This window comes from Clarias gariepinus, chromosome 3, assembly GCF_024256425.1.
Source record: "Clarias gariepinus isolate MV-2021 ecotype Netherlands chromosome 3, CGAR_prim_01v2, whole genome shotgun sequence".
Taxonomy (NCBI): domain Eukaryota; kingdom Metazoa; phylum Chordata; class Actinopteri; order Siluriformes; family Clariidae; genus Clarias; species Clarias gariepinus.
The window spans coordinates 41,151,395-41,167,859 of NC_071102.1; the positions used below are offsets into that span (position 1 = coordinate 41,151,395).

Genomic DNA, 16,465 nt, shown 5'->3' on the forward strand with positions numbered 1-16,465 from the left:
CAGTCCTGAAAAAAGGATGTTTCTTTTTCTGCTGAATTTAATCAACATCTCCCTCTAGTGGGCATTTCCATACAAACAACAAATCAGACTTGATATATAGAACATCATCTGCCTAGCCAGCTCCTACAAGAATCAACAAGCCTCTGGGCAAATGTGAATTTGTGATCATCCTCCCTACACACCATCAAGTGGAACCACCAGTAGAGAAATGGAGATATTGAATTTGTTGACTGGTGAACACACCGTCAGAATGCTGACACCCAACAGGATATCTTTAGGAAAGGTTAAACATGAGATACAGTACAGTACAGCCAAAGTACAGTATATATTGTGTGTGTGTGTGTGTGTGTGTGTGTGTGTGTGTGTGTGTGTGTGTGTGTGTGTGTGTGTGTAACTGGTTTCAGTGAATCAGTCCCGGAGCACGATGATGAAAAATGGTGAATAATTCTAATTTCGGAGAATCCTCAACTAAACAGTGTTTACAGTTGAATAAAGTGGAAAACAGCTCTGAGACAAAATGTGACTCCCCTTACAATTTAAAGGCGCAGAGACAACTCAGGGAATTGATGTACAATATGCTGTTTTTGTTTAGAAAAAAGAAATTACTTTTTTTTTCAGCACACATCATTTTTCTGCAAAAACAGCTGATCAGTTCATCAAGAGTGTATTGTGGAGTTGTGACACTTTTGAGTAAAAGAAAAGATGCCCTAGGGTAAAATATTACTTAAGTAAAAGCAGTACGGTGGCCGTGAAGTTCAAAACAAATGAACAAAACTGAAAACAAAATAAATAAAAAAACAAAACTGACTTCAGGGCCACCGTAAGACCGCCATAATTGAAACCACAATGAGGAGAGTACATGTTTGCACATCCAAACACACGAAGCTACTGCTACTACAGTACTACCTGTATATCTTGAGTGACAGAAGTCTTGTCCAATCAGCGGTAAGAATTTAGTTCGCAAACTATACATACCTTTTCCAGTTTGGATCTGACTGGCCGAGAAGTGCAATACAAATTAACGAAACGGAAAACAAAATAACAAATTCAAAACTAAATTAACAAATCCGAAAACAAAATAACAAAAACAAAAACAAAACAACAAAACCCAAAACAAAATAACAAATTTAAAACCAAATTAACAAATCCGAAAACAAAATAACAAAAAACAAAACAAAACAACAAAACCCAAAACAAAATAACAAATTAGTTTTGGGTTTTGTTATTTTGTTTTGGGTTTTGATATTTTGTTTTCTGAATTAGTTATTTTGTTTTGGGTTTTGATATTTTGTATTTAAATTAAAGTTATTTTGTTTTCAGTTTTGTTTTTTTTGTTTTTAGTTTTGTTCATTTGTTTTGCACTTTAGGGCCACCGTACAGAAGTCCTCCATTTATATGTCTACTTAAGTACAAGTACAAAAGGACTCGCCTTTAAAATTACTTATGTATTAAAAGTACAGTACAATGTAACCTTTCACCTCTGTTTATAACCCACATACAGAACTGTAATGAGGTTTTTGCTGTAAATGTAAAACTCCAAGCTTTAAGGTTACTATTACAACTGACTTCTCAAATGATATTCTGGCACATTCAATTATTTTCATGGAATGAATAATGTGAAACTTAATAGACAGAAATATTTATCATATAAATGGGGCTATTTAATGGTTGACTTAGAATGGATAAACCTCACACTTAAACCATCCCTTCTGAGCCCACATGACAATCAATTTTCTGTACTGGTTGGACGATTAGGCTACGTCCAAACATAGTGAGCAGGATTGATTTTCAGTGCATTTACTTAACAGTTAATGTTTTTAATGTAAGTGGTTAAATAATCTACAGAAGTGGACTGTAACTGTCCTTAAGTGCAAATTTGACATATCTGTACTTGATTAGTTTTATTGGGAGATATTTTTTATTTTTACTACACTACATCCACCAGGAAAAATCTGTACTTTCTACTTTACTACATTTTCTCATGGAGTTGATTTACATAACCTGAGTGGTGTGACGTGGGAATTTTACCACCTGCTGACTATTATGCTTAATTGTATGATTTGCCTTCCCTCCATTGATTGCTTAATCATGTAGCAGGTGATTGAAATCAAAATTCACTGTCATATATATATAAAATTTGGCCGCTGCCGTCAGGCAATCAGCCTGAACGAGCCGCACCTGGTGGCGTATTTAAATAAGAGTCCTGATACCTCGGCCACTTCGTGTGATCATTACTGTAGGTAGCACCAGTAAGGTATCAGGACCAAAGACAAAGACCAAGAAAAGAAAACAAAACAAAGACGAGCACGCTTAGGAGAGGGAGAGAGGCAAAGTCCCAGCCCCTGTCTCCCTAAATCGCTGGCGAGAGAGAGAAAGAGAGAGAGAAAGTGAAAGAGTGAGCGACACGCATCAGTTTAGCATGTGCTCTATATTCATAGGGCAAAGCACAAACGAACTCTATCTCTATAAATCCTCAGTAAGGGCTAAGGCCCCAAGAGGATCTTTAGTTTTTTGTTTCAGTTTCGAGAGCTCTGTTCATTTTGTGTTTTCCTTTTTTTTTAAATTTACTTTTAAGTTTCTAATTAATAATCCTACACCATTTCCAAACAGGAAGGTCTTCCCGTGCGTATCATAAGCACTCTCACCACTCCTATTTCACTGACCCCCTCTAAAGCCCTGCCTCAGGGCTCTTATCATTAAAACATCTCGTAGTAGAATAACACACAAAAATCTTTCATGTCTTTTTTGAGATCGACCATAAAAAAAACAAACAAAAAAAGTGTTAGTGGGAAAAGTATGCATTCCTTAAATTAATTACCTAAAAAAAACTAATAGGAGTCCGATGTTAGGATTCCCGGAGTCTTGTTAAAAAATGAGTTTCGAAGTGTGACCTATGGTATTAAAAACCACTCAAACATTTTGAGTTTGCTCTGCACAGGAAGAATACACTAATGTGAGCCATGTCTCGCCAAAAAGGGCTTCAAGAGCATCTACAGTTTATTTGAGAATTATTGATTAACATAAAGCTGAAAAGGGTTATATAAGTTTCTTCAAAGAACTTTACCAGCCTACAGTCTACAGCAGATGGAGACACTTTGGGACTGTGGCTACTCTACCAAAATGTCGGCGCCCAGAGGACAAGATGAATCCCCAAGCGTATAAAAAGTTCTTCAGGATAATGTGAGAACGTCTGTAGAAGTTGGGTGATACAAGAGGACAATGACTTAAAACACCAGAGCAAGTCCACAACAGAATGGAATCAGAAAGACGTAAATCCTCCTTCAGGATTAGCCAAGTTAGAGCCCAGACCTCAACCTCAAATAAAGATGCTAAGGAATAACTTGAACCGAGTCATACACACACGACATCCAGAGCATATTACAGAGCTAAAGCAGTTCTGCCAGAAAGAGTGGGCTAAAATTCCTCTCATGAGGTGCAGGTCTGATCTACAGCTACAGGAAGCACCTGGTTGAGGTTATTCCTGCCAAGGGGGCGAGGTCAACCAGTTATTAATTCTAAGGGTTCACTTACTTTTTCCACTACCATGTTGAATGTTGAATGAGTGTGTTCAATAAAGACATGAAGGATCAGATTTTTTTGTGTGTTATTATTTTAGGCACATTATACAGTATTTGTCAATACTCATGACTTAGATGAAGATCACATTTGATGACAAATTGCAGAAACATGCAGAAAATCATGAAAATTCAAAAGGTTCACATACGTTTTTTTTTTCTTGTCACTGTATTTATATTTAAAGGCTTATAAAGTGCTTTTTAAAGACGACACATTTAACTCATTACGAAACGCATCAATCTGACTAAACTGCACAATGAGGAAGGAAGTAGGTTTCCTCCACATTTCCATTTCAGAGCAAATAATACAATAGACAAGAGCTTGTCGGAAGAAGGTAAGAGGTTTTCATATGCTTTTATACATTATGTGGTACAATGGTTAAGTTTATTTATAACGGATTATGGTAATGAAAGCATTATGCCTGTTTTACTGCTTTAACGGTGCATGTCCCAGAGTACAGTGGCCCTTTGGAAAGTGCTGTCTCATTATTTTATGTTTCATGCAGGAGATTATTTTTGACTTATATTTTATGATATTCACTAATTGAAACAAATATTTAATGAGTCTGACAATTCAGAGGACTGTAGAGCATCACCCAGACGCTGGCTTTTAAGTCTGGTACCTCAAAGAAGGATTATTCTTTATGTTGTCATATTATATTTTCATTTGGAGTTATCAAAAGTTAAAATAAAGGCATATTAAGTCCTATTAAATGCCACAGTACTTCGGCTTTGTCCACAACTTACATTTCTGTACTGTAACTTTCTGTAACTATGTAAACTTTCCCTTATTGTGTAATTGTCTGTCTGCATTGCTTAATGAAGTAACCATCACTTATGCAGTGTTATTTCTAAGTTGGATAAGATTATGCGGTTAGGAATTACTAATTATTATCTGTCTTTAGGAGTAATGCAGCCATGCTATCTAGAAAAAAAAACCTTTTCAGCAGCAGTGATTCTCATGCTTCTGGCAGGTACAGTATGGTTTTAAGTTGATATATATGTTTGTATATATATGCAGTCTTATGTAATGTGCTTGACTTCCACTTGCAGTTCTCCGTCATCCAGAATCCAAATGTGGGTAAATTAGCTGATAGTAACAGCACCCGTGTTGTCTTCCGCTGCTGTAGCACATCTGCTTCAAGCTTCAACATGTTGTGTTCAGGGATGTTATTTGAGTTACTGTTGCCTTTTATCAGTTTGAACCAGTCTGCCATTCACCTCTGACCTTTGACCTCAACATTTTTTTTTTTTTTACCTGGAGAACTGCCCTCATTGGATGTATTGTCAAACCGTTTTCTTTTTCAGCCCATTCTAACCACACTAGAGATGGTTGCTGTGAAGTAGATGAGCAGTTTCGGAAATACTCAGACCAGCTATGTTGCTCCATGTAATTTGCTAAAAAGATAATTGTGCTAACAAGCAGTTGAACTCTCATGAGCATGAGCAGTACCTAATAAAGTGGCCAGTGAGTGTAGATGTTATGGTCTGTTCAGGTGTTTTTAATTATAGCGATTAGTTAAAATAGAGTAAGATATGTAAAAGTATGTATTTATTACAAATTACTGTAAACAAATCATTTATGTGTGTGTGTGTGTGTGTGTGTGTTTGTTTGCAGGAGTTCAGGGGCAGTACAGTAACTCACGGTTCTCAGTAACTCTCTCCTCTCAGAGTGTCTGTGCTCGTTTTGGATCTACAGTAAAAATCCCCTGTACATACTCATACCCAAGTTCTTCCAGTGTCACACAGAGTGAGTGGTATCGAGTCCAGAGCTCTCCAGGAGAACCACAAGTCCTGAGCACACATCCACAATACTCAGGACGAGTGTCTGTAAGCACAGTGACGTCTGACTGTGAGCTGACAGTGAGGAATGTGAGAGTGAGTGACTCTGGAGTTTATAACTTTAGATTTAGACCTCAGGGACGTAACTGGATATCAGCCTCATCTGGAGTTAATCTAACAGGTAATACACATATACACATGTTTACCTTTGGGGTCTTAAAGTCTGAGACCACTGTCCTAAATGACAAAAGCCTGAGCTGTATCTCGTGCTGTCTGTAACTCACGTTACACTGCCAGCTTCTGTTAGACTACAGTGAACTCACATGCAGTGATTCATGATGTAATGATGCTTTCCTAATTAAATGAATGAATTACCTTATTTTTAGCTATTTAAGATAAAATTTTTTAGAATTTAGTTTAAAATAATTTTATGTGTTTTAGGTGTTTATGATGAGCAGAAGTGTTGGAGTGTAACTTACTCCACCCAGACTATCTGCTCTCTGATTGGCTCATCAGTGGACATGTACAGTTATTACACCTACCCTCATTGGCACGAGGTCACAAAAAAGTTCTGGTTCATTAAAGATCAGGCTGATGCTGTGCCTGTGGATGTGACGGAGAATGAGGAGTATCAGGGCCGAGTGCAGTACACACAAAGCTCCCAGAATAACTGTAGTCTGAGAATCACTAACCTGACAGAGAGAGACCCTCAGACATACAAATTCAGATTCCTTACTAATTATCCTACAGGAAAGTACACAGGAGAACCTGGAGTCTCCCTGTCTGTCACAGGTAATGTGTACTGTATACTGTACATTTACCATCGAAAATCAGCACAGTATAGATGGGAATAATTATGACTCATGCTTATTAATTTTAGATCTGAAGGTTACAGTATCAGACTGGAGAGACCAGTACATGAATCTGAGCTGTATCACCACCTGCACTCTATCTAACAACCCCACTTACATCTGGCACGAGAACGGACAGCGTGTGTCTGACTGTAAATCTGCCTCCTGCTCTGTAGCTGCAGTCAGTGGTGCGGTCAGTTACAGCTGTGCTGTTGAAGGCCATGACAGTCTCCTCTCTCCTCCAGTGTGTGAGTGTGGATCTTCTTTACACTTTATACTAGGACTGTATTTAAGTTCAAGTGTCTCACTGGTGCTCTTTAAGTACTTCTGTGAATGTACTCGCCCACTCACTCATCGTCTATACCGCTCAATCCTACAGTATACTGGCAAACTGGTGGGAGACCAGCATCAGTGGTAGACCCGCTGTGATGTGACGCATGACAGTTTCATAACGTTTTTTTTAATAATAATGGGGGTTAATGCAACCAAAAGGAAGTAGTTCAAGCTTGATAAGGATTTCTCAGAATCCTCAGTATACCTCTTGAGGCAGTAAAGCAGGAATTCACATGGTTTCACATAAATGCAAACAAAACTAAAAGTCACAGATGCACTGATTTAGCTCACCATGTTGTACACGTGGTAGTCACAATAAACCACAGAAAGAGTAAGCGAGTGTGAAGATGGAGTTCCTGCAAGCATGATTAACTTAGTACACTTTGTACTTTAAGCAAATGTACTATCATTGCAAAGTTATCTTTCAAATTTAAACAAATTGCAAATGACACTGACCCTATACCCTGACCCTGTAGCTCAATCCAGTTTGAGTCTAGTTCTTGTGCAAGCTCATAGAATACAAACATTTTCTAAATGGATTTCATAATGGGATTTTCGGCTTCTACCTGGTTTCTTGGGTAGATGCTCATGTGATCCCAATAATAATGAATGAGGCACAGCGTTTTTAAAATAAAGATCTTATGCATGTTTTTAGATTCCCCTAAAAACACCAGAGCAGTGGTTCTTCCCTCTGGAGACACAGTGGAGGGGGATCCAGTGACTCTGAGCTGTAGCAGTGATGCAAACCCTCCTGTTCTCAATTACACCTGGTTCAGTGCAGCTGCAGACACACTGCTGACAACAGGCCAGAATTACAGCATCAGCAACATCAGCTCCCAGCACAGAGGACTGTACTACTGCACTGCTCACAACCAGCTGGGGCAGCACAACTCCACACCAACACTCCTGGATGTCTTATGTAGGTACCAGTTTTTTAATCTAAATATAATACATTTAATATCTAATCAAACATCTCTTCTGATCAGACGCTCCTCAAATGACGACTGTGACTGCCGTTCCACCCGTTTCTGGTGATTCAGTCACATTGTTGTGCAAAAGTGATTCAAATCCCATCAGCAATTACACCTGGACCAGGAGAACAGAGGGAGGTGTGAAGCTGGTTGGAAATGGCAATAATTTAACTTTACACTCGGGAGCAGATGGATTTTACTACTGTACAGCAACAAATCAGTTAGGATCATCCGATTCACCAGGATGGGAATATACAGCAGGTACTCGTTTATTTTGTTTGTGTTTAGTGAGATCATTTATACATTTTTTCTTGATTATATCCACCTCTTTGTCATCCATCCTTCTTTTTAACGTTCTGATTGTTGTTTACAGATACAGATAACAGCGCTGTGAAATATACAGCTATTGCAGTCACCGTTGCTTTGGTTCTGATTTTCATTGTTATTATTCTGTGGATGAGGTAAGAACAGTTACATTTAATTAAAGTGAATTCTACGAAACCCCATTACACATAACCCAGTTAATACTTATTAGGCTAACAGCCCAAGAGTTAATAATTAAGACCAATTAATTTCACACAAATTTCATGAAATTCTTGCCAAACCTCTAGGAAAAGGGTTGCTGATCATCAAAGTCATTGATCATGATATGCTACATGCACGACACATTAAACACAGCCTCCACACAATGCCTTCATGTGAATTAGGCCTCAGAATCCTCAGTATACCTCTGGTAAAGCAGACACTCATATGGTCGCAAATAAATGCAAACAAAAGTGAAAAACACAGATGTCAGAGATGCACAGATTTAGCACACCGTGTTTTTCACATGCAAGTGTAGCTGGTGACGTGATTGTTTTATTACACACATTCCAACAGGAGAAGAGCATCAGCGGTCAGTACCAGGAGTGAGGAGCACGGCAAGGTGAGTTCTAATGAGGTGATAAGGAGAGAGATTTCCAAGCAGTTTTTACCTACATATATTTGTTAGATATTCTTTATAATGATATAAAGAATATCTAACAAATTAATTTCAAGTAGATACAACTTTTTCTACTTAAAACATGATAGACATTCTAAGGTTTTTATTTGTATATTCATTTAAGATTTTAACACCCTCTTTCTCTTCTTCTGTTTTTCAGAATGACTCTGTTCATGTATATGATAACATCTCAGTTATGACCTCTGACCCCACACAGACAGCCTCATCAGAAGATCAGGACAATGTTCAATACTCAACTGTTCTTTTCAGTCAATGCCGCACAGATGAAGTATCTCTCTACTCAACTGTTCAACTGCCAAACGCTTTTAAACAGGAAGAGGAAGTAGAATACGCCACCGTGAGCCGCGCCACACCAAGAGTTGTTGGGTAGGTGATTCAAATGAACATGATACTGTCATGCAACTGTATATATATAAAGTTTAAAAGGCTGTAGCTTGTCTCTCACTGGTATAATCAACATCTGTGCACGTGACCATGTGTGTGTGTGTGTGTGTGTGTGTGTATGTGTGTAAAACATCTTTATTTTGTGTCTGCGTGTGTGTACAGTGCACGTGATGAATAAAACAAAAGCAAGTCTCATCAGAAAGGTTAAAAATCCATTTTCTCTGCTCAAGGCTCAGCCTGCTTTTTGTGCCTGTGTGCAACACACACAGACCCCTCCTACTTTCACCTTCACAGACACACTCTTTTTCTCTGCTCTGCACATAAACACTGCACTGTTTCGATATCTTTTCAAAGGTAAAAATACAGGTTAATTTGGTTTATTTTTACTTGATATTGTGTTAATTATTTTTATGTATTAATTTTTTGGGGCTGTGAAACGAATAATTTGAGTTTCCATTATCTCTTATGAGATAATTTGATTTGGTTTACGAGTTTTGGAATACAAGCCCACTTCCTGAACGAATTATGCTTGTAATCCAAGGTTTCACTGTATTTAAATTTTAAGATTCACATCTGAATAGGCCCACACCACAAGTGACGTCATACCATCAGACATCATTGCACATGGTATAACTTTACAAACTAAAAAAAATAATAATAATTTTATTGAACACTTTTTTAAACTCCATAACATGAAATTAAGGTTAATAATTTAACTTAGATCACAAAATCTTTAGTTTTACTCAAATTGGTTGAAGCAAAAATGAATACACCCCGCAACAAAAACTACTACATCTAGTATTTTTTATGACCACCGTGATTTTTAAGGACAGCACCAAGTCTTCTAGGCATGGAATGAACAAGTTGGCGACATATTGCAACATCTATTTTTTTCCATTCTTTAAGAATAACCACTTTTAGATCCTGGATGCTGGATAAAGAGCAATGCTCAACTTGTCGCTTTAGAATTCCCCACAGGTGTTCGATTGGGTTCAGATCAGGAGACATACTTGGCCATTCAATCACCTTCACCCTGTTCTTCTTCAGAAATGCAACAGTAGCTTTAGATGTGTGTTTTGGATCATTGTCGTGTTGGAAAAGTGCACGATGACCAAGTGCACGGAGTGATGGCAGCATCTTCTCCTTCAGTATAGAGTAGTACATTGTTGAGTTCATGATACCATCAATGAAATGCAGCTCCCCAACACCAGCAGCACTCATGCAGCCCCACATAAGGACACTGCCACCACCATGTTTTACTGTAGGCACCATGCATTTTTCTTTGAAATCCTCACCTTTACGAAAAAAAAAAGCCTAAACCATTAATTCCAAAAACAGTGATCTTTATCTCATCACTCCAAAGTATAGAATCCCAGTAGTCTTCATCTTTTTCAGCATGGGCCCTAGCAAATTCTAGGCATGCTTTTTTGTGCATGGGCTTTAGGAGAGGCTTCCTTCGTGGACGATACCCATGCATGCTATTCCTCTGCAGTGTGCGCCGTATGGTGTCACGGGAAACGGTCACTCCACTTTGGCTTTCTACTGCTTTAGCTAACTGCATGGCGATTTTCTTCAACCCATGTTAACTTCCATAGATGGCCTGAACGTCTCTGTAAGATGGTTGCACTTCCATCTTTTTTTAATTTTTGGATCACTTTTGCTACAGTGTTTTGACTGATATGTAAAGCTTTGCTGATCTTTTTACATTAAGGCATTGTGGCAGACACTCTTATCCAGAGTGACTTACATTTTTTATTACTATTATTATTATTTTTTAATCTCATTACACATCTGAGCAGTTGAGGGTTAAGGGCCCAACAGTGGCAACTTGGTGGTTGTGGGGTTTGAACCTGGGATCTTCCGAACTGTAGTCCAATGCCTTAACCACTGAGCTCTTCCATGTGGAGCCATTGCTGACAGCATAAAATGGGAAGGGCTTTTCTTTGTCAAGTAATACCCTTTTATAGTCACCTGTCTGCTGGACACTTTTTAAATGAATCATTAGACTCACCTGTGGTTGCATGCCTGTTAATTAGAATTTTGTAGTCTTAAGTGTGGCTTTTCTCCTAAGACTATAATTGGGGTGTACTTATTTTTGCAACATGGGCTTGAATGAATTTGTTAAAAAAATCACTTTTTTGTGTGTTCAAATTAACAAATCTTGTTTGCAATCAATGGCCCAATGGAGTATTTTGTAGTATAGTATCTCATAGAAAATGTTGATTCTGAAAGGAAACTGATGGTTTTCTGACAAATTTAGTTGGGTGTACTCATTTATGCTGAATGCAGTATGTATATATATATATTTTTTTCCAAGAGTATATATATATATATATATATATATATATATTGTAGCGTTTTTCACCGCTAAGAAGAAACTTGGAGAGACGAGTGAGCTACCTTGCTGCCCAATGCCAATGGCTGGGTGTAATTTATTTAGCAACGGCACGAAATAGCATAAACAGCACATCCACAGTTAATAAAACACACATCTAACACACACACACAACCTGGCCTAAGCCACTAACCCAAACTCGTGGACACGGAACAGTTTGTCTTTCAGCAAACAAAAATAATCCAACCCCGGCTTCGTGGGTAAATCCAATTGTGGAGGGGGCCCGAACACAAGGTCCACGGGTGTGCGCAACTCGCGACCGAACATATCAGCTGTGAGGACTCCTGCACTGCTGTGCAATAAGCCCAAAGCACGAGAGGCAGATGTTTGTCCCAATCCTTCTGCTGGGCGCTGGTAAGGACGGCGAGTTGGGTGGTGAGTGTTCGGTTGAAACGCTCCACGAGGCCATCACTTTGCGGATGGAGGGGCGTGGTGCGGGTCTTTTTCACCTCGAGGCGCTCGCACACCGCTGCAAACACCTCCGCCTCAAAGTTACGCCCCTGATCGCTGTGCAACTGCTCCGGGGTGCCAAATCGGCTGAACACCTCATCCACCAGCACTCGAGCTGTGGTGGAAGCGCTCTGGTCAGGAATAGCAAACGCCTCCGGCCACTTGGTAAAGTAGTTCATGGCCACCAGCTCATACGATTCACGCGATCGGGATGGGAAATGACCAGAGAATGTCCACGCCCATACGCTCCATAGGTGCCCCCAACCGAAAGTCTTGCAGGGGTGCTCACGAGCGCTGGGTAGGGCTCTTCTTTGCTGTGCAGACGTCGCATCTGTGCACAAAGAGTTCGCTATCAGTGTGACAGCCCGGCCAGTAGAAGCGAGCGCGCAACCGCTGCAGAGTTTTCGTTACCCCGGAGTGTCCCGCGTCCGCGTGCCCATGTACCATCCCTAACACACGTGCCCCCAGAGTCCGCGGCACCAGCAGCTAAAAATACTCGCCAGCGCCGCACGGCCATTTCCAGTGGCGGTAGAGTAAACCCTCCCGCAATGCTATTCGGTTATAATCCGGTCTCCGGCCCGCTTTAACCCAACCTAGTACCTGCTGCAGCGCCGGATCCTTCTCCTGCTCGGCAATTAGCTGATCACAGTCCAGCTGTGGCACAGGCGATGGTTTAGGCGATGCAGTAACTCGGCTGCACGCCGGCTCGGATGGCTGATTCCCGACGGGGGCTCCGGAGAGAAAATCGTAGTCCTGCATCCGCTTGAGCCAGCGCGCTAAGTGTCCCTTAGGCTCTTTAAAACTAAGCAGCCACACTAGCGAAGCGTGATCGGTCCGCAGCAAGAAGGATTGCCAATATAAATACGGCCTAAAATGTTTAAGAGCCACGACAACCGCTAGCAGCTCGCGCCGCGTGATGCAGTAGTTCCTCTCCGGTCCAGACAACGCGCGGCTGAAGTAGGCGATAGCGCGCTCTTTGCCCTCGGAAACCTGAGACAGTACAGCCCCCAGCCCTACATCGCTTGCGTCCATGTCGAGGATGAACATACGTCAGGATATTCGAGAACGGGCGACGTGACTAGAGCTTCCCGGAACGCACGCGCGTGCACCCTGTCCCAGCGAAACGTCTGGTTCTTTCTCGTGAGCCCATGCAGCGGGCTGGCGATCGTGGCAAAATCCTTCACGAACCGGCGATAGTACGAGGCTAACTCAAGAAAGGTGCGTAGCTGCGACACATTTTATGGTTCTGGCCAATTCTGTGCAATTTTGGCTGGATCGGTGGCAATCCCTTGAGCGCTAATCACGTGTCCCAGAAATACGGTCTCTTGCCACAACAGCTGGCACTTTTTGGGATTAAGCCGCAAATTCGCCCACCGGATAGCTAGAAATACCTCCCGTAGGTTAGCTAGCGCGACCTCAAGTTCCTTGCCGTGCACCAGGAAATCGTCTAAGTAGACGACACAACGGTTGCGAGGAATATCTGCCAACACTTTCTCCATCAACCGTTCAAACGTAGCTGGAGTGTTACATAGGCCGAACGGCATGCGCCGAAATTGCCATAGCCCTTGCCCGATCGAGAACGCAGTTTTAGGTCGTGCTTCCGGGGCGAGCTCTACTTGCCAGTACCCACTGCGCAAATCCAACGAGCTAAATCACGCCGAGCCCACAACGTGTTCCAGCGCATCATCTATTCGCGATAACAGATAAGAATCTTTGCGCGTCACCTCGTTTAACCGCCGGTAGTCCACACAAAACCGCCACGATTCGTCCTTTTTACGCACAAGCACAACCGGTAAAGACCACGGTCCGGACACTGGCTCTATGACGCCCGAGTCGGTCATCTCACGCAGCTTCTGCTCGGCGCCAGCCTGTTTAGCTAATGGGAGGTGTCTCGGATGTAGCCGAACAGGAGCTGCGTTACCCGTATTGATCGTGTGCTGCACCAAGTTGGTATGAGTGCACTCGCGCTCATCTACCGCGAAAATATCAGCGAACTCGTGCAAAAGGGACTTCACGGTGTCGGTCTGTGTCTGACTTAGCCCCACACTGCTACGCTGCATCAGCTCAAATCGACGTTTGGCATTGGCACAAATTACCAAATGTTTGGCTATAGCAGCCCAGCCATGTACATTGACCCTGTGGAGCTCCCCACGAACAGTTTTGGTGAAAACAGGAGAGTTATGAAGCACATTTAATTCCGCAGTGAGTTGGGCAGCTATTGTTTTATGTTTTTTGAATATAATCCTGGTTAGCACCCAGACATCCTTTTCAGACAGCTTCCTCAGTTTATCCACAGTTACTCCTGTTGGATGTGGTTCGTCCTTCTTGGTAGTATACTGACATTACCCTGGATACCGTGGCTCTTGATACATCACAAAGACTTGCTGTCTTTGTCACAGATGCATTGGTGGTATGTTTTAGCTCATTGTCTTGCTGGAAGATCAATCTTCAGGAGGCCCTCATCCAAGATCCTGTCCATTGGCCCCTTAATGCGGCAAAGTCAGCCTGTACTTTTAGCAAAGAAACAGTTCTAAAACATGATGTGTCCAGCTCTGTGCTTGACTGTGGGGATAGTGTTCCTAGGGTCTCACCTGAAAACAGCATTTTTTTTCCAATCCTTCTCTTTTAAATGGTAAACTTTAGACAGGCCTGTACATATTCCTTCTTGAGGTGGGGAACCTTGTAGGCGCTAAAGGATTTTAATCCATGGTGAATGAATTGTGTTACCAATTGTTTGTTTGGTGACTGTGGTCCCAATTGCCTTAAGATCATTCACAAGCTCTTCCCATAAAGTTCTGGGCTAGTCCCTCAATTTTTACTTGATTATCCTTATCACATGAGGTAAAAGCTTAGATAAAGCTTCAGACCAGCTCCAGGTTGATGGTTTTCTTGTATTTGTTCCATTTGCGAATAATTGCTTTAACTCTCTGTCCCACCAAGATTCTTGCTGGTAGCCCATTTCAGCCTTGTGCAAGTTTACAGTCAGTATACGGTGAACATGAACAGGGGTAGCTCAGTGGTTAAGGCATTGGACTATTGATTGAAAGCTTTCAGGTTCAATCACCACCAATTTGTCACTGTTGGGCCCTTATGCAAGGTCCTCAACTGCTCTGATGTATTGTATAACAAGATAAAAAATGTAAGTTGCTCTGGATAAGGGTGTCTGCAAATGGCTTAATGTTCAGTTGCTGCTAGAAACACCTTTTGAAATTAATGATTTAAAATTTAATGATGCATTTCACTGCATATCGTACTGTGTATGACTGTGTATGTGACAAATAAAATTTGAATTTGAATTTAATTTGAAATTTAAGAAAATATTCTTAGAAATCATAGTAACGTGGAAAATTTTTCATATCCTACAAGAGATACTGAGTTTGTGGCAAGTTATACAAAATATTCTCAGTACCGTGATCCTTGAATGATCTTAATGAGGTACTGTGATTTTTTAAATTTTTATAGATAACAGAGTCATGCCTAAATGTCTTACTTATTTCACTTACAAACACAAAGTGAACACATGATTTACCTTTCATGGAATTTTGTGTTTTTGCTTTTTCTTTCACTAAATGCAAATGGGATGTGTTCACTTTATGATTGACATTTATTATGGTAATGTAAAATAAATCAATGTTACCAAAAAAAACAACTGAAAACTAAAGAATATAATATATTTTCTTTTTTTTCCTTCAAAAATTTAAATGTTTGCAATGTTTTTATATTTTACAGGGAGGATGAAATCTACAACAATCTGAAGTCCAACGAATAACAGTCTAAACAGATTGAAAAATTTAACATCTGTAACAACAAATTTTCATTAAACTAAAGTCCAGATTTTTTTCAAAAGAGTATTTATACATAGAAATTATAAAGCAAAGTTATTTTGTAAAGTGGTTTATTTATATTAATAGTAATAAGTCCAAGTATCTTTTTTAATATATACTTTATGAAGCTTTTTGTGCAGTTTCATGTTTACTGTGTTGGTTTTAAGATTATTGCATTACTCATATACACACAAACACTTATTACAATTCTTGTAAACAATTTCCTAAACTCATATGAAATTTACACAAAGAAATGTACACTTCCTTTTAAAAAAATTTAATACCTACATTTAGATATCTAGGTGCACAAGCAATAAAATAACTCTTAATACTGCTACTGTTAAAATATTATTTGTACTATTTGCAGTAGATGGCACTGTTACTCTTTTTGCTCAGTAAACCTTTTTTTCTCAAAAAGAGTAAATGTTGAGCGCACACACGTGTATATATATATATATATATATATATATATATATATATATATATATATACAGTGGTGTGAAAAACTATTTGCCCCCTTCCTGATTTCTTATTCTATTGCATGTTTGTCACACAAAATGTTTCTGATCGTCAAACACATTTAACTATTAGTCAAAGATAACACAAGTAAACACAAAATGCAGTTTTTAAATGATGGTTTTTCTTATTTAGGGAGAAAAAAAATCCAAACCTACATGGCCCTGTGTGAAAAAGTAATTGCCCCCTGAACCTAATAACTGGTTGGGCCACCCTTAGCAGCAATAACTGCAATCAAGCGTTTGCGATAACTTGCAACGAGTCTTTTACAGCGCTCTGGAGGAATTTTGGCCCACTCATCTTTGCAGAATTGTTGTAATTCAGCTTTATTTGAGGGTTTTCTAGTATAAACCGCCTTTTTAAGGTCATGCCACAACATCT

The 16,465-nt window shown here is 40.1% G+C and overlaps 1 protein-coding gene and 1 long non-coding RNA gene across 2 annotated transcripts in view; both read left to right on the forward strand.

Annotated features, from left to right (window-relative positions):
• The first annotated feature begins 3,610 nt into the window (after positions 1–3,610).
• Positions 3,611–5,533, forward strand: LOC128518559 (uncharacterized). Its single transcript, XR_008357744.1, has 3 exons — positions 3,611–3,910; positions 4,481–4,549; positions 5,194–5,533. It is a non-coding gene; the product is annotated as an uncharacterized LOC128518559 (long non-coding RNA).
• Positions 5,534–7,454: 1,921 nt separating this feature from the next.
• The window catches only part of LOC128518707 (uncharacterized), a 48,556-nt gene continuing 39,545 nt past the window's right edge, over positions 7,455–16,465 (forward strand). Inside the window, exons 1-4 of the mRNA XM_053491949.1 lie at positions 7,455–7,773; positions 7,886–7,973; positions 8,392–8,437; positions 8,655–8,881. Coding sequence (XP_053347924.1) covers positions 7,539–7,773; positions 7,886–7,973; positions 8,392–8,437; positions 8,655–8,881 — 596 coding nt within the window. The 5' untranslated portion in view covers positions 7,455–7,538. The remainder of the gene's footprint in view (positions 7,774–7,885; positions 7,974–8,391; positions 8,438–8,654; positions 8,882–16,465) is intronic.